Genomic DNA, 25668 nt, shown 5'->3' with positions numbered 1-25668 from the left:
CAGGACACCTGTGTTTTTGGGGGCGGGTGAACTAACACCATGAAACCCCCAAGCAGAGAAAGCCCCTACACCAGTGCAGAACAGGGTGTCCATCCCACCCAGCATCCTCAGAACCCTGCTTGCCATGCACAGCTCATGGTGAGGGCTTGCTTACCAGCTCATAGTTGACAGTGGGGGAGCAGGGGGTCACAGCCTGCAAGGAAGCAGAAAGAGGGCCAGGATTAGTCCCTGTAGACCACAGCCCACTATGGGATACGAGAAGAGGCTGGGCTGCACCATCCACCTCCCCAACCCAAGCAAATCCAACTCCTGTCCAAGGGGTGACAGAAGCACTTGTGGTCCGTGACCCTGCCACCACGCGCAGAGGCACAGTCAGAGTAGCAAGGTCAAGGCAGGGCTCCCTGGTAAGGGGAGTGGGCTCGGGGCCACGGTGACAGTGCCATTCTTCCAATAGCCAGGGAAATGAGGGAGCCCCAGCCTTGGGTGGGCATGACAGGGCACCGCATGGCAAGGCTGCCTGATGCCAAGAGCAGCTCCTGGAACACATCCCAGCCTGGCCTCGTGAGCCTCCTGCAGCAGCCAGCTGAACAGCCCAGCTATTGTTACCTTAATTACCAGCGGCAATTACTGACAATTAACCTTGGGTTTTGCGTGCACCCCAGTTCGTCGGGAAGCAGCAGCACGCCGAGCTGGGAGAGCCAGCGCCTTGTTTTTTCGTGCCGGGGGCAGCCGGAACGGCCGCTCCGGCCCCGAGCTGACAGGGAGATGCCAGCGGTAGGAGGTGGGTGAGATTCGCGGCATTTTGTCCTCTCCGTGTGTCCCCAGAAGCTGTGATCCCCAGCCCGCCATCCCTTGCCCCGACCCAGCATTGAGCCAGTGTGCCAAACACCACTCAGGGGCTGGTCCCTGAGCGTGGCAGCTCAGTGATCCCCCGAACCCCACTCAGCCTCCCCTGTCCTGGGCCATAAAAAGCAGGATTTGGCCATTCACTCCACTTGGAGCACCCGGATCCCACCCCATCCCGGTCCCCGCAGGGCAATGACCAGCGCCTGCCCCCTGCCCGGCTGCCAGCCTGCTCCCATCCCGCCTGTTTTCTTCAGGGGTTCCTCCTCCCATTCCCTTCCATTGCGCATTATTATTATGATTTTATTCTAATGCAGAAATGCTTCCATAAAAGGCCCCTTTCCCTGCCCCTCGGCGCTGGCCCCACGCCAGCCTCCCTGGAATGTTCTCCGGCAGCGAGCTGCCGGCGAGCGCCTCGCCATACGCCACACCGCACCCTGCACACCACTCTACTCTTCTCCTGGGGATGCTCAACCAAGGGCCCCTGGACCACACTTAAGCCCCAGCTCCTGAGGCCAGTGATGGGGGGGAGATGCAGAGCCCCCCACTCCAGAATGGGGCACAGTGGTCTCACAGACAGGTAGGGTCCGTGCCCATCCCTCCTCTGCTGTGGGCGCTAGAAGGTTTGCAGGCTACATATGTAACCTTCAGCTGAAGAAGGTTGTATTTCCCTGCCCTAGCGGATTCTCTGATGTCTAATATGGGCTTAAGCTCACCCTACACTGCTCCTCCCATCCACAGGATACACCAACCCAGGCTGTAAGGCACTCTTTCATCCCAAAAAGGCAGTTTTACAAGGACTGCAGGAATGTAATGCTGTTTTCAGCTTCTGTGCCTCTTGCAGCTTTGGCTCAAACACACCCCAGGTTCAACGAGAACAGGCAAGACCCTGCTTCAGGCAATGGACCTCTTCCTAGGGAAGCCAAGGTACTGACCCAGGGGTGCAGGAGCATCCCTGCTGCCCCACAGGACCAGCGAGAGTATTAACTGCACACAGGTCCATGGCAACCCCCAGCACTGCCACCAACTCCATCTCCAAGAAACCCTGCAAGGACAGTACAGGGAGGGGTGGTAAAGGTGGGGGGACCTGCACACCCCTGGTCTGGGCTTTGCCTCACTACAGCAGACACAGCAGCCTTTCTTCTCCCCCCTACCGGTGTTTGCATTCCTGCTGCCTGGCCCCCACCGCCGCGACCCCGCCGCCCAGCAGCCCTGCCCAGGAATGTGAGAAATGAGGCACAGCGGGGCTGCCACCCACCCCCACCAGCCCAAGGCCCCCCAGGTCGCAACTCTGTCCTTCCCAGCAGCCATATCCCCATGAGATGCTGCCCTGAGACCCAGGGTTTGCAAAGCAGCAAAATCAGTTCCCCTGCAAATGAAGCTCAATAGCCACAAGTGGCAGGAATTCTCGATGTCTCCTAAAGGACTGGCCACAGACTGCAGCTTTTCCCTGGAGAGAGTAGGCTTGCTCGCTCATAGCCAGCTGTCACCACACCCAGAGTAACTTGACACCTTCAAGGTGTCCAAGCCCAGAAATAAACACCTGGCCGGCAAACCCCTGCCAGCCCCTGGCCACACCTCCCCAGAACAGAGCAGTCCTCCACCAAACCCCACCAGCTACAGCCTGGGGACCAGCTACTGCATGCACCCTAGATCCCTGTCGGGACTTTGGCACCAGTTCACAAGCACCAAGCAAAGCTGGAGAGATGTGGACATCCACCACATACCCAGTGATGAGACACCTCGGAGCCTTCTTTATGCTGCAACTACCGCCCACACCTCCCTCCCTCGCAGATCCTTCATCTCCCTCCTCCCTCGGCAAAATAACCCCTGCAGCCACGGACATGCTCTGGGGCATTGCTGTGTCCTGCTCCATCTAGAGCATCCCCACGGCTTGGAGGCCCAGCCTGTGGGACGCCGGTGGCACTTTGTGAGACAAACCTCCACAGAGGGACCCTGTGATCTGGGAGCAAGCTGCATCTGTGCAGCAACAGTCATGGCACAGGCTTGGGGAGCACAGGGGTCCCCCCAGCCAGGCTGCTGGAGCCAGGCAAGCACTGGCCCGCAGCCCACAGCATGGCCCGCCCAGCTGCCGGTGGGCGATGCAAGCCCATCTCTGACGCATATCCCTTCCTTTGGGTGGTGGTTTTTGTTTTTCCCTTCCCCAGGAGCTCCGATAAACATTCCTGAGTTGGCCGATATCCGGGCTGGTGCTGACCCTTGCAATGCTGGGAGCAGCTGCAGCAGCAGCCTCCTCAGCCCTTGTGCAGACCCTAGCAAGCTTGAGCTGCTTTCCACACAGCCCAGCACCCAGACAGCAGAGAGCCAGCCCAGCTGGTGCGGTCAGACATGGAGATGAGCTGTCAAAAGGGACCCTCCTAGCACTTCAAACCTGTCTGTCCCTGCAAACCAGTATCAGGCAGGTACAATCCTCCTGGCTTCCCCTACCCAGAAGGATGTGAACCCCAAAAGAAGCCAGTAAGATACCTTATTCCCTCTATCCCTCAGTAAAAGGGGTCCCCTGCCCAAACCACTCGGCATCTGGAAATGCGTTTGCCAAAGAGGATGGTGAGTCAGTGACCAGATTGGCATTCCACAGGACAGTGCTGGGGTGGCACTGATGCCAGCTCCATGGGGAACCTATTCCTCCCTAGCAATGTCACCTGAGCTTTGTGTCACCCATACTCCAGCTGAGCTGCACATCACCTTCCCATGCATCCCATCTCTGCTCACCCCAAGACCCTGTTCCATGCAAGGAGAGATTTCACAGGGACACAGGCCATGGCAGCTCCCCAGCCAGACAGAGAAGCCCTTCTGCTCATGAGCCACTCCAGCCCTGTCACAGCTACCAAGCCCTGCTGAATCCCCTCTTAGCTGCAGTGTGGGGCAGAGCAAGAGCCCTGCTCTGGCACCCCACACTAGAAAGCACTTTAAGGGAACTTCTTAGGACCATCAAGTTGGGGATGCTGGAGAAGGTTTTCCTCTCTCCAGCAACCTTATTCCCCACTTCCCAGTGAGACCAGCTGCAGCATCCTTCCCCCCTGCCAGCCATAAGCGACTACAGGATCTGAGCTCAGAGAGTGCCCCTCTGCCCACCCCCCTGCCCGGCACACAGGGTTCAGGTCTCTGCTGACTACATCACGTGCTGCCTGCTCCTTCCCTCACATTTCTCACAGCTCTGGCAAATCTCCTGTTTATGCAACAAGTCCTCGGCGGGAGGACGGCATGTTTCCATCCACACCCACTCCCCCCTCGCACCAGCTCCACCCTGCCCTGCACAGCCCCAGCGTGAGACACAGGAGGAGCCCTGGCCTATCAACATGAGGACCCCATCGAGCAGGCAGCACCTCAGCATCACACAGCCCTCCTATGCCCCCGCCAGCGCTGAGGGGCTTTACTGCTTCTGAGCTTTCCTGCTTCGGGTGGGTGTAACCAACGGCTGCACGGAAGTGCCGGGGAGCAGCTTGGCCAGCGGCGCGGGGTGAGTCAGGCTGGGCTGACACTGGGGCACAGAGGTCTCGCTGCTCCCAGGCTTCCCTCCGAGCATCCCTGGCCCGCCCCACAGCTGGGCCAGAGGCTGTCACCATGCCATCCCCTCTGTGCTTGGATGCCTGGCAGAACTCGTGCCAGGGCAGAGGCCACCAGGCTACCCTGTCCTACATTACCTATGAGATGTTGTCAGTACTCAAGGTGGGTACCACAGAGCAAAGAGCCACCACTGTGCCAGGGATCTCTCCCCAGTCTGGGACAGACCCCATCCCTCTGTCTCACTCCAGGTATGTGCCTGGGGAGCCGCCCTGTAGCCCATCCCCGCGCTGGCGACAGCAGGGCCAGGACACAGGTCACCTGGTGTGCCCAGCCCTGCAGATCAGGGCTGAGATACTGTGGAGAGCATAAGGCACTCACAGCCACAGTGGCCCCAGGGCCACCACTGGAACTCCAGCACACCCCAGGACCCCATGGCACAGTCAGGAGGGTGACAGTTTCCAGCAGACCACAGCTGGTCAGGCCAGCAGCCCCAGTACAGGGAGACAGGACACTCGATGGGGAAGCCAACGCACAGGAAAGCTCTGAGGGGTTGTGATGGAGGCAGCAGCACTAAAATAGCCCTTATTTCAACCCAAATAAGGGCAGGTCAGCTTGAGTGATTTGAGCAATCAGCCCCAGAGTGCCAAGTGCTGACTAGAGGGAGGGGGAGAAGGTAGCATCCTCAGGCCTGTTGCAGGGGAAAAGGGAGTTTTGGGGGTTAGAAGGGTGACAGAGCTGCCTCCACACACCCAGGACAAGGGCTGGCCCTACTCTGGCAGTGGATGCTGCCTCGGCAGGAGGCTGGCCACGAGCAAGGATGTGCTGTGCTCCAGTGCCTAAAAAGGCAACATCTGCAGGCAGCAGGTCTGGATCCAGTCCTGCAGGCCAGCACATGCCTGGCACTGGCCCCACAGCCCCCAGCTATGCCCTGCTGCCAGCCACTGTGGATACTGCCACCTTGCTGCGGTGACAGCCCTCACCTCAGTCCCACGGGGTCTCAACAACCAGGCTGCCCCAGGCAATGTGTGGAGGTCATCCCCAGCCCCTGATCAGCTTGGCCCCTTGGCCACAAATCAGCTATCAGGTTTGGCCAGAGAGTAGAGTCACACTGGGATTGGCTAAAACACAATCTGCTGCAGGGGGCTTCACCAGGACTGGTGCATACACAGGTTCTTACACTGGATTAGCCAGTGCATGAGTTCTGGATTCTCACCTGAGACTGTTCAGTGCATAGATTCTCACACAGCGTTGGCCTCCACATGGATTCCAGCATGGGATTGGCCAGAGCACTGATTCTCATGCAGGACTGGTCAGGACAGTGATTCCAGCACAGGATTGGTCAGTGCACAGATTTTTCACATGGGACTGGTCAACAAATGGATCTGGATACAAGATTGCTCAGAGCACAAGTACTCATGCCTGAGTGGCCAGCACATGGGCCCATGAACAAGTAGGTTGGCTGCCTGTGCCCTGTGGCGAGTCCTGTATGGGACCCTGCCCTACTGGTGGAGCACAAACCATGAAGACCCCACTGCAAGCGGCTTTGGGCTGCCCCACGGCATCAATGCCAGTGCCCATGGAGCTGTGACACACCTCAATGGATGGTCAAGGGGCCAAAATAAGCCTTGACTGCCCTAAGGGGTCTGAGCCTAGGGCTCCCCATATGGGGGAAAGCCTCAAGCAAATGGAGACTGAGGTAGGTGCTGTGTCCCCACTCAACCACAGGAAGCCGAAGACACTGCCATGAAAGTCAACTGCTGAGCAGCACCCCAAAACTGTTGTCCCTCATCATCTATGAGGTCAAGGGGTGTGGGAACAGGAGGCCTAAGGAGAGACATGGCTTCTCCATGGCCAGGGCCTGTACGGGGGGTTTACTTTCCTCCCTGCACTACAACACGCAGTGGGGTGGCTCCAGTGCTGAGTGGGGACTGCTGACACTGTGGTAAGATGCCCCAGGGATGGGCTGCACAAGGCCAGGCACAGGAGAGTGGCCCAGGGCAACTCTGCTCCAGCAGACCCCTGAAATGGTGTAAATGAACCCCTCATCTCAGGACCCAAAAACAGGGACACAAAGAAGGCACAGAGCCTCACCCTTCCTGAAAAAGGGGCAAGCCAGACTTCATTAGAGCACAGGCTGGGAGCTCATTTTCTCCCAGCTGTCTTTCCCTGGGGATGTCACCTCCAGGGATGACTTCAGACTCCAAGCAGGACAGACACACAATGCTCCAAGTGGCACCACGCTGCAAGGGCTTAGGGTGACCACTTGGTTGTCCCACAGCAACCCCAAACTCATCATACAGCAGATGCCACCTCACCACCCTCCATGAGGACCTGGGGGGCACAGCTACTGTCACTCCCTTGTCCCTGCCAGCTGCTCTTCAGCACCCACACTGGGGTCACCAGTGGCTGACCCTGCCACCAAGCATGATCAGGTGACCCAGGCAGGGAGCAGTTCTCTCTTTTGGTTTTTGTTGGGTTGGTTGTTTGGTTGTTGGTTTTTTTTCCTCTCCTTGTTTTCCCCTTAAAACTAAGAGGGCTGATGCCTCTCTCCACCGTTTCCTCTCCCACGAGCACGGCCCAAAAACATCTGCGCTGGGACCTGCCCTGTCGAATTTAACCCTCTGCGGTCCCAGCAGCGCCGAGAAGACAGGGGTCCCTGCCTGGGGGAGGGGGGAGGGAGGGGAAGTGGGGCGCTGGCACCCGCCGGGGCTGCCGAGCTCCTCGCCACTCATTAACCGGGGGTTTAACCATTGACGGTCCCGGGGGGGGGGGTGGGAGGGGAGGGGGGGGTTAACCCGTGGGCTGCCTGGGTGTCCTGGCCCCGGGCCTGCCCCTCTCGTTTGTCCCCCTCGGTGCGGGGTAACAGGCACCCGCCCGGCATCACACCCCCCAGCCGTGGCGTGGGAGCGGGGTGCCGGGGCAGGAACTCGCTTTCCCGCGCAGCCCCCGATCCCGAGGGACAGGTCCGTACCCACTTCAGAGGGGACAAGGAGCCCAGTGCCTCCGTGTCTCGCTCCAGGGCACCCAGCGGGTCACCGCCCCGGCGAGATGTGAAGGTGGGCGTAGAGGGCACGGCCCCTCCAAGCCGCTCACAGCTCCCAGCCAGCAGCCAACCAGCCCTCACCCCCTTCCCAAACCCTCCTCCCTGGAAGCACTGCACTGCTCCAGCCCAAGTCCTCCCCGCGCCCCGAGACCCCCTTTAGAGACCGACAGCTGAGGACACCCCAATATAGGGGTGTAGCAACCCCCAGCCACCCACCACCCCATCCCCACTCGGGTGTCACGCGTGGCGCGTGGCCTCCGCCCCCTGAACAGATGCCACCTCCCGCAGCACCCACCCACCGCACGCCCCCCAAGCAGGGGTTAGGGACTCCCGTACCCTCGCCGTCCGCCCATACCTTGTTCATGACGCTCCCGAAATCCATCCGGGGTCTCGCCTGCCTACATCTGAAAGGGTCGACAGCGCGGCCTCACCTGGACCGGGGGCGGCCGGGGGGCGGCCGGGGGGGCAGCTAGGGAGGGCGGGGGAGAGTGGGGGGCAGGCGGGAGCCCAGCGTCGCCCGGGCGGGCAGGAGTGAAGGCAGACTGCAGGCAGAGCCCCCCTCCCTCCCCGGGCCAAGTCTGGAGAAGGAAGGAAGGAAGGAGGGAGGGAGGAGGGAGGGGAGGGAAGGAGGGGGAGAGACCGAAGGGTTTCACTCCCCGCAAGCGGGACCCCGCAAGCGACGGAGGAGCGCAAGGGGGTCCCGCCGGCCCCCCGCTCCCCACGGCACCCCCGGGGCGACCGGGGGCTGGGGAGCTCGGGGGCCCCGTCCCTGGCCCTGGGGAGGAAGAGGGTCCCGGGCGGCGTTTTCCACCGCTCCCCTCCCTCCTGTCGCTCCCTCTCCCTCTTTCTTCTCTTCCCTCTCTTCCCCAGCTGCACGGCGCGCTCCAAGTCCAGCCCCGCTCCGCTCCCCTCGCCTCCCCCAAAAACGCCCTTAAAGGCAACTGAGAGCTTCTCTCAGGCAGATGGCCCTGGGTGAGGGGTGCTGGCAAGTGGGCAGCCCCATTGCTCACAGAATACCTCACTCACACCTCCACCACATCCCCCTGCGCAGCACCTCGTACCCCGTGCTGGCGGGGCCGTGGCAGGCGGTGGGGCGCAGCGGGGTCGGGGCCTTATCGCCCCGCGTGACGCCACCGGCGTCCCCGTGCCCTTGGCGGGGGGGGTGGCTGAGACGGGGGTGTGGGGCCCTTCTTGGGGCCTTTCTCTGCCTGGCACCTCTTCGCATAACGTGGTCCCCCATGCCCATGCATGGGACAGGGTGTCCGATTAATGGTCCTTGGGTACCCCACACCCCTGGTGTTGGAGGGATGTGAAGATTTATCAGCCCACCCCAATTAAAGAGCGAAGCTAAAATGCTGGGAAAGTCCCAGCTGTCCCTTGGCACAGAGAGACACACCAGTCCCTGTTTGCCTGTCCCAAACCCGGAGTGCACCTAACATCCTCCTTGCCTTCCTCCCTTCTTCTTCTTCCTCCTCCTCCTCCTCGGGCTCTGTGGCAACGGATGGAGCCCTCCTCTCCCTGGCCACCCTTGGGCCAGCCCAGCCGCCCGAGCAAGTGCTTAGCGCTGGAAAACCCGGAAGCAAAGTGTGGAAGCCCCCAGTGGTGCATGGCAAGGGGGAGCCTGCCTGGCAGCGCCCCACAGAGCAGCGAGCCGGCCGAGAAGGCGGCGAGCCAGGCACCCGGCCCTAGCCCAGCGCTGTTGACATTTTCTCGCCCAACACCTCCCCGTTCCTGTTTGCGTTTCCATCCTCACAGTCCGAGCTCAGCCAAAAGGCCGAGGCTGGCTCAGATGGCACACGGCAGGGTCCTGGGGACCTCTCCTGCTCATCACCCCCCCGAAAGTCACCAGGGAGAGCTTGGTGGCAAGGGGCTCTCCCCCTGCTTTCCTCCGTAAGATGCAACACCCCCGTGAATGCAGTTCCAGTCCAGCAGATCTTTCCCAGCCCCTCCATGCCTCGGTTTCCCAAGCAGCTGGACAGTGCCGTGGGATGGGAGCACCAACAGGCACCGCAGATCCTTCCCGCTGCCAACAATGAAGTACCAAAGCTTCAAAATCCCCGTGGGGCACCTCCTTACCCCTCTCCTGGGTAAGTGTGAGTCCCCACTGGCACCCAAGGGCACAGGGCTGGATCACAATAGTCACCACTTTGGGGACAAATCTCCCCCACCAGGAATCCATTGGCACCCCCAAACAGCCTCCCAAGAGCAGGCATGCCAAAAAGTGGGGAGCACTACAGCTGGGATGGAGAGGCACTGCACGTTTTGTGCCAGGGGATCTGGGCACAGACCCCAACTCGGGTCTAGAACAGACCCCTGCATGGACTCCACCCAGCCCTGGCTCCTCAGAAAGCAGCCATGGGACAGCTCCTGAACGCTGGGAAACACCAGCTTCAGAAGTCAGGGATGGATGGGAAAGTATCAGTGACTGACCAGGATGGAAATGAGTGGGTGAGCAAAGGGCACTGACAGCATGTCCCTGTCCCTGCAGCGATGATGGGAGCTGTCCCCTGGGGAGATGACGTTCCCTTCACAGGACTCTGCCAGAGAAGCCTTGACAACATCCCTGAACTCCAGACACCAAAGTATCTCCCAGAGCCATCAGGTCAATGTGCTGAGGGGAGTGGGTTCAGAAGTCAGCCAAGTGGCTCTAGTATCCTCTGCATCCCACAAGGTCCCCTCAGCACCTCCAGAGAAAGCACCTCCTGCCTGAACCAGCTTCTCCATGACCCAAAATTAGCACCCTTGAGCATAATCACATGGGGAGAAGACATCAAGGAAGGATCATCTCTGGAGGTGAAAGCACAGAGGAGATGAAACCCCCGTGCAGGGTCTGTACCTGAACCAGACCCTTCAGCTACTCTGGGGTTGGTGCCATCCCTTGGAGGATGCTAGGGGTCCTTGAGGACCCAATGCCCCTGCCATGGCAGGTCCAAGTTAGCAGTGGCCATGGGGGATCTGGATAGTATGGAAAGGGAGAAAATAAGCGGGAAATTATTTGCAGAGACCCTCTGTGGGTCTGTGGGCAGAGATCTGTCCAGCCCAGATCTTGCCTCCGAGTAACACAGGGCCCTGGGGGATGGGATACACATCTGGGAGCTCCCAAGGAGGAAAGTTAGTGGTCTCTGATGCCTCAGGTGACACCTCCTGGGACAGCCCCAGACCGAGCTCACCAGTGCAGCCAGCGTGGGCAGTCTCAGTATCACTGCTCCCCTGCCTGCCCTCCCTGTACACAGCATCACCTGAGGGTGCAGAAAAGGCCCCAGCTTCCCCAAGCAGCTGAGTCAAATTCCACCCCCCTGGGAGCTGAGAGAGTCTGAATATTTGGGTAGTGATGTAAAGAAAGGGGAAAAGGAAAGAGGAAGGGAGGGGGGAACAACGGGGCGGGGGGGGGGGGGGGGGGCAAGGGAAAACAACCAACCCCAAACCAACAGCTGCTGCATAAGCATGACTTGGCATGGCACTGGGGCAGGGCTGATCCCTGCAGCCCCCCAAGCTACATGGGCCCATGCCAGGTCCTGTGGCATTCCTCCCCCATGGCTCTGTTGTGGAGACCAAGGGTGTTGCTAGTTAGCTGTCCTGAAACACTGGGTGGGGGGACTTCTGAGGGGAATCAGGGACAGGGACTGGCATGTCGTCCCCATCTGACTGGCATGACCTCCCCTCCACTGTGCCAGGAGGAGGCAGCAGGGCAGGATGGCTGGGGCAGTGAACAGGGACAGGACAGCCACATGAACCTTAGCGAGAGCTAAGGGGCATGGATGTTCTCTCCCTACAGCCCCCATTCCTGACAGACAAGGCGAGTCAGTGATGCACCACTTGGCCATAACCCTAGCACTGCCCAGGTCCCTCCCCATGGCACAGCTGCAGGGTGCCCATGACCATAAATAAAGCCTCTGCAGAAGGGTCCAACTGCTCCCTGCCTCAGTTTCCTCTCCTGGCTCTGACTTTCTGTACAAGCTGGGGGGTCCTCAGCACCAACTGAGGACAGGAGACACATGTCCTCTTCACCACCACCACCATCACCACACACCACAGCACTGGTCCTGCTGTGCTCCCCCACTGCCAACAGCCTGGCCGTGCTGTGGGCACTGGGAGCGATTGCTCTGGCCAGGATGCGCCTCACTGCCCAGCAATGGCCCTGCTCCAGCTCCTGGTTTAATGATGGACAAATTCACCCCTGGAGTCCCATTGCAGGGGGGCACTTGATAAACAAGCCATGCCTGGCATGAAGCCAGCAAGGGTGGATGGCACTGACCTCTGAGCACATGCATGTGGCCCATGTGTGAGCACGCCCGTGTGCAGGGGTGGATGTTCTTGCACACACACAGGCTCACAGGCACACGGAGGTGTCTGCGAGCACAGGTGACCATGTACTCACAGGCATGGGCACAGCCGTGCAAACACACTCACCCCAGGCACACGCATGCACACTCACACACACGCACAGACGCTCATACACACGCGCATATATGGGCAAGCAGCCCTGTGTCGACTCTTCAGGGGCTGACACCAGGGGGCAAGGCAGCCCCGGGATGCCTCTGCCCCACACTATGTGCCAATGCCTCAGTTTTCCCTCTGCACAGCCCAGCACCTGCATCTCCTTAGGACATGTGAGCCCCAGTGTGGCACAGGGCAAAGTGGGGTGGGCTGGAGCCCTGCCAGGCCCTGGGACTGGTACGTACACCACTTCCCAGAATGACCCAGCAGCGATCGCCAGCTGATTACTCAGCCAAACGTTGCAGCTCTCCCTGTCCCCCAGCCAAACTGGCTATCACCAGACTGGCTCCCACCACAAGGAGAAACATTATCCCCCATCTTTTCTCAGCCTCTCCAAGCAGCAGCATGTCAAAATCCAACCCCAGTGGGAGTGAGCATGTCCCACGGCACAGGGATTCCTCCAACATCTCCCTTGCTCCATGATTTGGGACATGCCTGTGTGGCCCCACTGCCCGGAGCATCCTTGGGCTTATCCCTCCGTGCCAGCCAGAATCACCAGTGTTACCACCAGATCCTGGCTGTGCCACAGCTGGCACATGCCAACACACAGGCTCACCCACACCTGACCACTGACACAGAAAGAGTGCACTTCATTCCATGTCATGTCCCCCACGTGCAAGTGCCCAGAGGCAGGGCTCTGTGACTCAGTTTCCCCACTTCCCAAAGAAAGATACACACCCACCCCTGCTTTGGGCAGGCAGTTTTGGTGCGGCGATGGGGCAGGCTGGATGCACACCAATGTCCATACATCCATCCAGCTCCTTTGTCCACTGGTTTCCCTCAGAAGGAGGGAAGTTTACTAAGTGAGGAAAAATCCCTGGGCAGAAGGGCCACGCATCAGAAGGGCCTTACATGGGTATGGGAATGGCATTATGCTTCCCAGCCTATGTGTGTGCGGCTGCCCCAGCCCCTCCAGAGCCACCCACAGGTGCTGGGCACCCCACCAGCATCACTGCCACCTCAGGCATGGGTCTAAGTCCTGTCCCCACCACTGTCCATTGGGCAGGGTGGGACCTCAAAGAATTCAGGACACTTCCAGGGCACAGGTCCTGCTCACCCGGGCACAGCTCTGCCCCCTCACTGCCTCCTTGGGGATGTGGCACTCAGCAGCACCCCAACATCTTCCCGGTGTTCCCACATACACCCCAGTGACCCCTTCCCTGTATCCCCATCACATCCATGATATTACCTGGCACCCCACACCAATCACCTCCAGTACAACCCTTCACACTGACAACTCTGCTGCTCACACCTCACTCCCCTCTCCCCCTCTCTCACCATAACCAGTCCATTTGGGGGTTTGTAACTGGGGGCTTCCTGGGGGCAGCTCTCCAGGAGCTGGCTGTATTGGAGGGGCAGCCAGGGGTGCAGAGCAAGGGGTCAGGGAAGGTCCCAGCAGTGTAAATATGGAGACCATGGGAAAGACGCTGCCAATAGCAGGGTGAGACAAGATCCAGAATGGGGAGCACCAGGACCTTAGCAGCATATCCAGAGCAGAATGAAGCAGCACTGGCATGAGCAGCTGCCAGCACTTTGCGGATGAGTCCATCTTCTCATTCCAAAGTACCCTGAGAGTGCAGGGGTTAAACATAAAGGGCTTCAGGTAGACAAGAGGCCAGTTTTACTCTGTGCCAAGCCCCCTCCCCACATGACTCTCCCTCAAGACCCTACAATAACAAGCCAGCGTGTGAGTCAGCTGGCCGCTTGCCCAGGCAGAGGAGCCCCTCCCTGGGCGCTGGCCCAAAGGAGCTCTGCAAAACACCCCTGGCCCCATGCACACACACCCCCAGCAGCACACCCCTCAGCTAGCTGGCCCCACCGAGGGGGCTCCAGCTTCCAGCGAGCGTGAGAAGGGTGACAGAGGCTAATGAAATGCAGCCAGCTGCAGAAGCAAGTCACAGGCTGCCTCTGTGCACTGGCTACCCACATGCTGGAATCCTGGCATGACACCCCTTCTCGGTGTGACACCCCTTCTCGGTGTGACACCCCACAGCAGACATCAGAGTATCTCCACCGGGCACACAACCAGATCCATGCACTTCCCAATGCTGCCTCCTGCCCGGAAACCACTGGCAGATCCTCCCTGACATACTGCGGCATCCTCTCACCCCACTCGCCCTTCTATGCCCACAGCACACCTTCTCTGGCTTCAGCCCTGGGGAGTCTTTGGCACAGGGTCCTAGGGTTGGCAGAGGGTCCTAGGATGGCACAAAGTCTCCAGGGTGGCACAGCCCTGCTGAGCCTCCTGGACACCTCTGCCTTGATTGCTCAGGACCCAAGGTGACAGGCACATCTCCAGGGTGCCCCCACAGCCCCCACATCTTCTGACACCTCAGCTGAGGCTCGATGCCAGGGCTGCTCCCAGCGCCTGCTCCATGCCACCACCCACGCCGCAGCACCCTGCAAAGCCTGACGCGTGCCTGGCCCCAAGCTCAAGCCCTCACCTCCACCCCAGGCTTTTCCTCTCTCTCCCTGCCCAGTGGGGCATGAACATGGGCATGTCCCAGCCCATGCTGCCCGCCTGGGGCGTGACAGCCTCTTCCTGCCCAAGATGCCAGCCCCAGAGCTGGCTGGCACACATGCCTCCCTGGAGATTCTGGAACGCACCACCACCCCAGCCCCAGCAGCATAGCAAAGGGCACTGTGCCCAGCTCCCTGGAGAACCTGGGTTGCAGTAGGGTCCCCCTTCACTGGTGTGGCAGATGGACAGACGGACATCACTGCTGAGAATCCTTGGGGCTCTGCTCCTTCCCACCAGCAAGATCCGCCCCCGGCAGCACTGGGCGTTGGGAGAGGTGAGGTGCTCAGCTCATTTGCGTGCTGCTGGCAGCACTCAGCCTTGGTGCATGGCATCCACATGCAGCAGCACTCATCCTGGCAAAGGGCACCCCACTCCAGGCACTGAGGCATGGACCCATGCTGGGAGCCTCTGAGCAGAGCTGCACCTGAAAACCCAGTCCAATACCCAGACAGGCAAAGACAACATCAGTGTCACGATGACCAGCCCACAGCCACCAGCCTATTTGGGTCAGCTGGCATAGATGGTGGCTTCTCCCCTCCAAACCCCTGGTGCCCCCCAGGCAGAGATGGGTATGCCTTGGAGCACCAGCCTTACCTTGGCTTGACACTTGGTGTGGCAGGAAAGCTTGCAGCCTAAGGGAGGGAGAGACAAGACAAGATTAGTGGAGGCAGAAGAGAGGGCATTGCTGGGGGAGCAGTTCACAAGCACTGCACATGCAGGGCAGGATAGGACATGGGACCCCATGACATGGTGCATGGAGCACCCTGGCACTTGGCACAAGCTGCCAGGACATGCACACACAAAGGCCCACACCTCACACGCATGCAGGCACGCGCCCTGTTGCAGCACCATAGATCCATGTGCACACACAGGCTGCACTGGGGCACACACCCATGTGTACAAGCCAGCCACCCCCCAGGGCAGTGTGCTGGGAAGCGTGTGTGTGTGTGCAAACCCCAATGCCCAGGGGTTAACGGCATCAAGTGCCTGAACATGTCTCATGAGGCCTCACACACACACTGGCATGCAAGAGGGCATGGTGGGGGCACCCCCAGTGCCCATGCTCCCACCTGCCTGCACGCTGCTGTTGCATGCTCGTGCCGGTGCCGCTGCAGTGGACAGCACATGCACATGGGCAGTGCCAGCATGTGTTTGCCACTGCTGGGGACACGCACTGATACAGGGCACCACCACACCCCTGGGCAGGCCTACAAAGCCACATGTCCCATCCTCAGGGGACACAAGGGTCCCTGCACAGCATGGCCCCAGTCACGGCCACCTCCCAGGCCCTGTCCCCCCTTGGGGACGTTTCCTGCAGCACAGGAAGACACATTGTTCCCGTGGCCAGCAGCATTTCCTCCCACTGCCCCATACACGTTGCTCAGCAGCACAGCACACGTGCAAGGGGCTGTGACACTGCCTGTGTCCCACTGGGCATCACAGGCAGCGGGCACAGCAGAGGATGTGAGTTCCCACCCGGGGACAGAGGCTCACGCTCCTGTGCACACCCACAAGGTGACAGTTGCACATTAGTTGCACGCATGTGTACAACCATGTGCTGACAGCTGCACACTTGCTGCATGTCTGCGTTCACTCGCATGGTGACAGCTGCAGGCCAGCTGCTTGAGGGCCACTGACACACAGTCACATGCATGCCCACAAGTGCCCCCATGTGCCATTCTCCCCTCCCAGCCACCTTCCTGCTCAACAAAGTGCCACGCTCCTTGCATGCCCACAGCCTCCTGCCCTGACACATGCACGCACATGTGGGCACAGGGTGGCACAGCCACGAGTTCCCACCTTAGTGCTCATGTGCACGGCTGTACCCACAGGCACACACTCACATTCCACCACAGCCAGACCTCCACAGCACACCCCCTTGCACACATGCGTGCCCACAGCCACAGTTCACCTCGGCAGGTGCTGCCCTGGCGTGTGATGGCCTGCCGGCAGATCCCACACGCCTTCACCTTCTTGAAGCTCGTCATCTTGAAGGCGTGTGCCGCGGGGGCCTCCAGGTCCCGATTCTGGAAGTGGGGACAGACACAAAGGGCTTCGTTAGCGGGAACGCGGTGGCACAGAGCCGGGCACTCTGCCCTGCCTCAGCTTCCCTCTAGATAGGGGTCACCATCCTCCACCCACCCCCTCGTGTGAAGAACTGTTCCCCCCGCACTCCACGCCCCGAGGCCGTGCCCCCTGCAGCGGGGCCGGGGCGGGTGGGGCAGTGGAGGCACGCCGAGGCTCGCGCCCGGGTGTGGGGAGCCGGGGGGGGGACACTGCCCCACCGCGCCGCTGCACCTCTCGGACAGCCTCTGGCGCCCCCTGGCGGGGCGCGCCAGTGCAGGGCTGTGCACGCGCGTGTAAGAGTGCTCATGCACACTCTGCCGCGCGTACATAAGCTCAGCCACGGCCTCCCGCGTCATCGCGAGCCAGAGCGCGCGTGTGTGCGCGTGCACGGCGGTGTGCGTGTGCGAGCGCGTGTGCATGCATGCCCCCATCTGTGTGCCTGTCCACATCTGTGCATCCGTGTGTGTGTACATGTACGTGTGAGTGTGCACCTCCGTCAATCTGTGTGTGCATGTGTATGTCCGCATCTGTGCATCCGTGTGTGTGTGCATGTACGTGTGAGTGTGCACCGTCAATCTGTGTGTGCATGTGTATGTCCGCATCTGTGCATCCGTGTGTGTGTGCATGTACGTGTGAGTGTGCACCTCTGTCAATCTGTGTGTGCATGTGTATGTCCACGTCTGTGCATCCGTGTGTGTGTGCATGTACGTGTGAGTGTGCACCTCTGTCAATCTGTGTGTGCATGTGTATGTCCACGTCTGTGCATCCGTGTGTGTGTGCATGTACGTGTGAGTGTGCACCTCCGTCAATCTGTGTGTGCATGTGTATGTCCACGTCTGTGCATCCGTGTGTGTGTGCATGTACGTGTGAGTGTGCACCTCTGTCAATCTGTGTGTGCATGTGTATGTCCGCATCTGTGCATCCGTGTGTGTGTGCATGTACGTGAGTGTGCACCTCCGTCAATCTGTGTGTGCATGTGTATGTCCGCGTCTGTGCATCCGTGTGTGTGTGCATGTACGTGTGAGTGTGCACCTCCGTCAATCTGTGTGTGCATGTGTATGTCCACGTCTGTGCATCCGTGTGTGTGTGCATGTATGTGTGAGTGTGCACCTCCATCAATCTGTGTGTGCATGTGTATGTCCACGTCTGTGCATCCGTGTGTGTGTGCATGTACGTGTGAGTGTGCACCTCCATCAATCTGTGTGTGCATGTGTATGTCCACGTCTGTGCATCCGTGTGTGTGTGCACGTACGTGTGAGTGTGCACCTCCGTCAATCTGTGTGTGCATGTGTATGTCCACGTCTGTGCATCCGTGTGTGTGTGCATGTACGTGTGAGTGTGCACCTCTGTCAATCTGTGTGTGCATGTGTATGTCCACGACTGTGCATCTGTGTGTGTGTGCATGTACGTGTGAGTGTGCACCTCCGTCAATCTGTGTGTGCATGTGTATGTCCACGACTGTGCATCCGTGTGTGTGTGCATGTACGTGTGAGTGTGCACCTCCGTCAATCTGTGTGTGCATGTGTATGTCCACGTCTGTGCATCCGTGTGTGTGTGCATGTACGTGTGAGTGTGCACCTCTGTCAATCTGTGTGTGCATGTGTATGTCCACGACTGTGCATCTGTGTGTGTGTGCATGTACGTGTGAGTGTGCACCTCTGTCAATCTGTGTGTGCATCTGTGTGTGCATGTCCATAACTGTGCATCCACGTGTGTGCATGTACATGAGTGTGCACATCTAGGAATCTGTGTGTGCATGTGTGCATCCACATGTGTGCATGTATGTACACCAGTGTGCATCCACGTGTGCATATACATGTGTCTGCATGTGTGCATGTGTCTGTACATATGCATGTGTCCATGTGTGTATCTACATGTGCACACATGAGTGTATATACCTGTGTGTGCATGTTCTTGTGTGTATGTATGTGTGCATGTATGTGTTGTGCATCTATGTGTGTGCATGTGTGTATGCATGTGTATATGTGTTGTGCATGTACGTGTCTACATCTACAGGTGTGTGCTGTGTGTCTCTGTGCATATATGCATGTACATGTGCATCTATGTGTGCACATGCATAAGTGTGTGCATGCACGTGTATGTGCATGTGCTCACAGGTGTGTGCATGTACATGTGTTGTGCACATACGTGGGCATGTATGTGCACAAATGTGTGTGTGTGTGTGCAGAGAGGTGTGCAGTTCTGTCTCCCTGCATGTTGGTGCATTCACATGTGTGTCCCTGTTAACATATGCCTGTGCACAATGTTTCTGTGAACATGTGTGTGCAGGCACAAGTACATAAACTTACATGCATGGAGGGTGAACATGCTTGTACAGACATGTATGCATGTGACTATCTATGAAGGCACAAACAGACATGTACAGATGTCTTTGCATGTCCACATGTGAATACACAGCACAGATGTGCACACTCTGGTGCAGCCAGTAGCGTGCCTATACAGGTGATGTCTTCGTGTCACACCATGTTTTGGGTTGCATACCAGGCTGCATGTGCTCAGGTGTCTCACAGAAGGGTGCACAGGATGAGGTGCCCCTGAGTGAGCAGTCATGCCCACCCTGCCTGGCACAGCCCACATGTGTGAGTGCAGGATGGATCCTAACATATGTAGACACGGGGGTGCATGTGTGTAAGCATGTGCATGTGTTCAGGTAGTGGAGAGCATCCTGGCACAGCTGGAGGCAGCCAGCACCCTTCCCAACCTCCTCTCTGCTTTTTGGGGAAGGGCACCCCCTGGCAGCATGCCAGCCCTGGCCACCCACCCACCAGATAAAGACGTGAGCCCCTGTAAGTCCGCCTTTTCATGCCAAGACTAAAGAGATTAGGCAGAGGCCCAGCAGCACCCCCTTGCCTGGGTGCCCCAGTCTCCTTTGGCCTCAGCATCACACCAGATCCAGGGGGAGGGAGGTGCCAAAGGGTCGGGGTGCCAGGTACTCCTCCTTAAAACTTCCCTGCCTCAGTTTCCTTTGTGCACACACGGACAGGCAGAATGGCTGCATGTCTGCGTGCATGCAAACACCACCGGGGCTGTCACAGTGCTGCAGGTGCTGAATGTGGTGCATGTGTCACACCGCTGCATGCACATCTGTGAGCATGCTAGTGTACCCAAGCCCCTGTGTGTGCGTGCACGAGCATGTGCAACCAAGCACATCCCCGCCAGCGGCAGCAGCAGATGAATGTGCTGATTTCCATGTTCCTGAGCACAGGCACAGATTTGTACACACTCATGCAAGCCCCTCTTTCCTGGGCACCTGCTCCTGCAGGGCCACTCACCAGTCTCTTGCAGCCCCTGGGCTTGTGCCACCCTACAAGGGGCCAAGGTGCAGCCGGCTGGGTGTACCCACATGCATCCACACACGTGTGCACAGGCATGCCATCACCCACCCATCAGCAGCCGTCAAGAGCCGTCTGCAGCCATGGGAAAAGCTCCCTCAGGTCAAGGGCAGTTGCTGGGTGACAGCGAGGCCTAACGATGCCATCCGCTCGTTTACATATGCAAAGCACCATCTTTGCTGCGGGGTGCCCCGGGAAGAGGCCTTGCCCCCTGCCCCCCTGCTCCCAGAGACCCAGCCGGGATGCCACACACATACCCCCCAGCTTGCCCTGTCCCTTCACGTTTGTACGGGCCTGCTTCATTAACGGTAATTATCCTCACTAGGGAAAGAGCTTCCCAACCACTTCCCACCTCACAGAGCCCCCTCTGCTAGTCCCGTTGCCAACACCATCCCCACGCCGGGGGGGCTGCCGACATAGCACCCACCTCCTTGCTGCCAGGACAGCACCCTGCCCACCCAGCCTGCGGTGGAACCAGCCTATCCCACAAAACAACCCTGTCTCACCTCCACGCTGGCAGGATCCCAGTTAGCCTCCCTGCCCCCAGGGGTGGGAACTGTTGAGAGGATTCGTCGAGGGGCAGAAGGCTTCTTGGGAATGCCACTTCCAAGGGCCAGCCTCCAAACGGTGGGGGAGAGGGGGGACATGGGCATCCCTGGCCATAGACCCCCCCAACATGGACGCCCAAGGAGACTGGAAGGGGACCCAGGTGTTCTGGGCTGGAAGAAGCACTGAAGAGACACGCCAGATTAATCAGGAGCTAGGAGGCCTAGATCCATTGTCCAGCACTGCAGAGAGGTGCCGCGTCGGAGAGGAACACCTAATTCCCCTGGGGCTGCAAAGCAGGGGCGGGTGGAGGGCACTGGAACACCCCGATCCAGCCCTGCGGGCTCGGGCTCACCCAGTACTTTGCACTCCGCTGTGCCCTGGGGCTCAGCTTAGCTTGGTGACTGGGGGTGAGGGGCAGACGCCCAAACTAATTGGATTTCCCCCGGTTTGCCCAGTTTCCCTCTCCTTCAGTGGGGTAGTAGAGCCGCAGCTCTGGGGAAGGCGAGCGGCCCCGGCCCGTGCCGCAGGCTGGCGGTTGGTCCGGTGTCCCTGTCCTGCATCCCATAGCGGTCTCATTTTCGTGCATCTCCTCGCCCAGCGCCCACCGGCCGCCTCTCTCCCCGGTTGGGTCCCGCTTCACTCCCCCCGGTCGCCGGGGCTTCCCCCGGCCTCGCTCCCGGTCCAGTTCCCCCAGCCCTCTTCCGATGTCCGGCCATCCCTGCCTGTCTCCCGTTTCCCACAGAATCGGTTCTAGTCCGAATACAGCTCCGCCGGTTCCCCTTGCTCCCAGTCAGCCCGCCCCAGTGCAAATGTCTCCGGTTACCCCCGCTCCCCGCCGCCACTAGCCCCATCCACCGCCCTGTCCCGGAACCAGCCGCTCTCTGAGCCCCGAGTGCCGCGCCCCACCGTGCTGCTGGCCTGCTTCCCCCCGACCGGTGCCCCCCAGTACCCCACGGTGCAGGCGCGGCGGGCCGTACCCAGAGCAGGCAGGAGAGGCACAGCCCGGTCATGCTGCCCTTGGCGCTGCCCCGCCGCCGGCCCAAGACCCCCGGCCCCTCGCTCCGCCCGCCCAGGAGTGGGGCTGTGCCTTGTCCCAGCCCCTTTCCACACACACAAACATTTGAGATTCATTTCCTCTTCTGATCCGAGGGGGAGACTACCACACACCTCACCCCCATCCCTCCTCCACTGAGTCCTGCGGCAGTGTCCCACTCGCCACCCCTCACTCATGTTCCCTGGGTGGTCCTGGGATGGAAAACTAGGAGGGAGCAGTAGACGTCCATGCGCCAAACAAGGGGGCCTCAGCGAGGGGGGAGAAGCTCCAGGAGGGATGGAGAACAGCTTGGCAGCCCGCGGTCCAGAAGGGGGTGGATTTGGCAGATAGATGCCCTAGCCCCTCCTGGGGGAACCTGGCCAGGCAGCACTCGGTGTCTGTATTCCCTGACTCCCCCCTGCCCATCGATGCTGACTCTGGCTCCAACCTGGAAACTTGTGCGCAGCTGGCCATGACCATGAGGATGTGAGTCAGGATGGGGAACGCACTGGGGGTAAAGACACCAGCATAGGACAGGCCACAGCTGGCAAGGGGACATGAGCACTCTAACGGCTTCCCCTGCCTATGCCTCAGTTTCCCATCTGTATGCTACATACAGCTGCCAGCTCAGAAAGAAAGGGCAGAGGTAGGCTGCCCTTCCCAGAGGCTGGTGTGGCATATGAATCCCCTAAAGTGCTGCACCCCTTGCCAAAACTATCCCGGTCCCATCACCCTACACACTACTACTCCACTGTGCCTGGCCAGCCCGTGGTAGAGGTACCTCTGTGCAGATGAGACAGATGGGACAGGGGACAGACAGGGACAGCACTCCCTGTCCCCCCATGCCAGCAAGGCCCAGGGAGGCTGGGGCAGCCCGATCTTGCTCACAGCACCAAACACACAGGGAACACCCATCCATATGCCCCCTCTGCAACATTACTTCCCTCATTCATCAACCTTGTTACTGCCCACAAATGAAAGCCCCAGTGGAGAGGGGTGTTCCTACCCCTGCATAAATCACCCCCTCCCATTCACTGCTGTGACAAGCCCAGGCCCCTCAGAAGGGCAGAGACAAGGGTCATGCAACAGGGATAGGGTGGCTGTAGGGACACTGCCTATGAGCATCATTTAGAGCTCCTTCTACCCCCATGGGTACCACCGGTGCAGGCATGTACCTCCACAGCAGGGCCAGCCTTGGCAGGAGTCCTCTGTGCCCCCCCTCCTGGAGTCATTGTGTCCCCAAGGTCCCCACACTTGCTTCTAGCAGAGCTGTCCCTGCACTGCTCTTGGCTGGACAGGGCACATGCACACGTTGCACATATGTGCTGGGGCACACTCAAGCACACCACATGTGTTGGCGCCCATCTGGGCATGGAAAGGGCTGGGGTCCCCCCTCTAACAGCTCACAGCACTGTAAAGCTCCACTGCTAATGCAACTAGTTCACATGCACATACTAGAGGGCATGCACACACACCCATGTTGGGACATGTACCCCATGGCAACTCCCCAGAGGATTGCCATGCACCCACACTTGTGTGAGCTGCGGGTCGGACAGGTCTGCATGCTCGTTAGCATGCACGCACACAAGCACACGTGTGTTACATGTACCCATGTTCTCACACCCACATCAGGGACATGCTGACACAGGGATGGACATGGGACTGCACAACCACCACCCCACATCTTGCCAGTGCCACACACCCACCCACAGCCCTGAGCACCTCTCTGTGCCCTCAGCAGCTCACAGTCCTGTGCTCCTGGTACACGATGGGGTCCCCAGAAGCCAGGGCCTCTGCCTCCTCCAAGCTTGGTCCCTGTCTTGGCACACACTGGCCCGTCACCACCCTGCAGTAACACTCCCCCAAGCACTGCCCAGTGATGCCTTTGGCACCCGCTTTGCTGGCACAGTGCAGCCAGAGTGACCCATGCCAGCCTGCCAGGCACAGGACAGCTTCCCAAAGGTTAAGGAACTAAGTGAGGGTGGCACAGTGGAAGCCCCACACTGTTCACCAGACTCTCCCCTCCCTGCCTCAGTTTCCCCAGCACATGCAGCAGAATAGAATGGGTGCCCACACCAGGCACTGCATGGGCACAAGGATCCCCTGCTCAGGGCTGTCCTTTGGCACAGGGATCTCACACACATCAAGTGCTGATGGGTGCAGAGATGCCCCATGCCAGGTGGTTATGGGCATGGAGAGTCTCTCATGATGAACGCTCTTTTGGACACAGGGATCCTGCACAGGCTGAACGCTTTATGGGCACAGGGATCTCTTGTGCCAAGTGCTTTTGGGCAGAGGGGGCCCTTGCTGTGGGTGCTGTAAGGACACAGAGCAACCCTGCACCTCTGTGCTGATTCTGTAAGGACACAGGGATCGCAGTAGATCCCTTCGCATGAACTGCTGTACAGCAGATCACAGCAGATTCCCCCCAGCCATGCACTGCAGGGGACCGCGGCTGTGGGCTATAGGATGGAGGAGTTATAGTTCCAGGCTGGGAGGGAGACACAAGGAGGGACAAAGGACATGCCCGGCACCCTGGTATGCATGTGCATGGTTTAACCCCCCACAGCCCGGAGCAGGCAGGGCCAGCACCATTCCCTTGCCCTCCCCAGAGTCCGTCCCATCTCCGTGCCCCCCCCTTCCCCCAGACCCTGACCCTAACGCCGTGCCCAGCGGTGCCTGCTTACCTCCCGGCGGCGGCAGACGCGGAGGGGCAGGAGGCAAGACACCAAGGACTTTCCCCAGCGAACCAAGGTGGCAAAGCACCAGCTCAACCGGGTCATGGTGCCCCTGCCCGGGGGTCACCAGGCCGGGTGGGGCAAGGTTGCAGGGGCCGAACCCAGCTCAAGACACGCTCGTGGGGACAGCCAAAGCCAGCCGTGGTCTCCCCGGCTCCAACAAGCTCTGGTGCCCGCTCAGTGCCCAGGAGGTGCCCAGAGAGCAGCACGGGGGCGTGCGGCAATGAGCTGGGGGGCTGCGGTCCCACCGGGCCCGGTCCCCCCCGCCGGTCCCTCAGCGTCGCCTGCGCGCTGGCAGCCAGGCAGAGAGCACCGTGCCCGCCCATGTCCTGCAGTGCTTGGGTGGGAGCCAGCTCCGCCACGCTCCCCCTCCTCCTCCTCCCCCTTCTCCTCTCCCCTCTCCCTCCTCCTCCTTCCCGCACACGACGCTCGGCACCTCCGGGCTCACCCGCCTGCCCACCCTGGGATGGATGCCGGACACCAACTGTGCCTCTACCTCCAGCCACCTCTGATTTGGGGTGGAGGAGCCTAAATGCCCGAGTTCGATCACAACTCAACCTGCAACACCCTCTCCTTCCCTTCCTCTGCCTCAGTTTCCCTCCAGAATGCCCTGTTCACCCCAAGCCCTAAATAGCAGTCTCTGCACATGGAGGGGCTTCCCTACACCTCTGCCAGCTCTTCTGGCACTTCACCAAGCCTCTCCCTTTCCCAGGAGCCTGATGACACCTTTAGGGACCCTCCTTTAGGGACCCTTCTGTCAAGTGCCTCCCACAGCAGGGTCCTTCCCCACAGGGTGTCTGGGTGATGCACCATGCTGTGGGCACAGCATTATCCAGGTACACCCCTCACTACAGGACACTCCAGCACAGTCCCATGCACCCCAACTCTGCCACTGGGCTTATGCAGAGCAAGGGGTCAGGGTGCATCCCACCCTGCAGCTGCACTGGGGACATCATATCCCTCCTGCACGCAGCAGGGTGGTGCCAATGGAGGCTGGCTGCTGCACCCCTGAATGCCGCCACGATGCTGTGGTGATGCTGGGCAAGTATCTGTCCCTGCGGGGCAGCTGCTGGTGCCAAGCGTGGGCAGCAGCTGTGCCAGGCCTGAATGCTAATTGCATTTGCCTCAGGAAGGCTCCTAAGGAGTGGCAGCATCAGGGAGGGGTGCAGGGAGCAAGGGAGTTCAGAGAGGCCCCCATGCATCACAGCTTTCCAAACCAGCCTTGCCTGGTACCTTCAGTCTGAAGGGCAGGGTCTGCCACATTAGGGCCTCCCTACCCCAAAAGAACGAGGAAGGTGACATCACCAATGTCTCCATCATCCCCCACCCCCATTTAATTAGCAGATGGCCCCTGGACCCCCCCGCCAGGCAGCACCAGGCCTGTGCAGGGCCATTAGCTTTATTGGCTGCACTGAACCAGAGCCAGTCCTCGTTAATTGAATTGCACCCACGCCAAGGACAGGCGGGCATCTTCTGCACCCCTCCAGCCCCTGACA

The 25668-nt window shown here is 59.8% G+C and overlaps 1 protein-coding gene across 1 annotated transcript in view; it reads right to left on the bottom strand.

Annotated features, from left to right (window-relative positions):
• Nucleotides 1-7831, bottom strand: part of TNS1 (tensin 1) — a 51950-nt gene extending 44119 nt beyond the window's left edge. Inside the window, exons 1-2 of the mRNA XM_054175773.1 lie at nt 7770-7831; nt 155-193 (exon numbers count right to left, since the gene is read on the bottom strand). Of these exons, the coding sequence (XP_054031748.1) occupies nt 155-193; nt 7770-7796 (66 nt within the window). The 5' untranslated portion in view covers nt 7797-7831. The remainder of the gene's footprint in view (nt 1-154; nt 194-7769) is intronic.
• Nucleotides 7832-25668: the final 17837 nt, after the last annotated feature.

The sequence above is a fragment of the Dryobates pubescens genome, chromosome 2 (assembly GCF_014839835.1).
Source record: "Dryobates pubescens isolate bDryPub1 chromosome 2, bDryPub1.pri, whole genome shotgun sequence".
NCBI classification, from domain to species: Eukaryota; Metazoa; Chordata; class Aves; order Piciformes; family Picidae; genus Dryobates; species Dryobates pubescens.
Note: the sequence above shows the minus strand (reverse complement) of the source record. Positions and strands in the feature narration are given on the sequence as shown.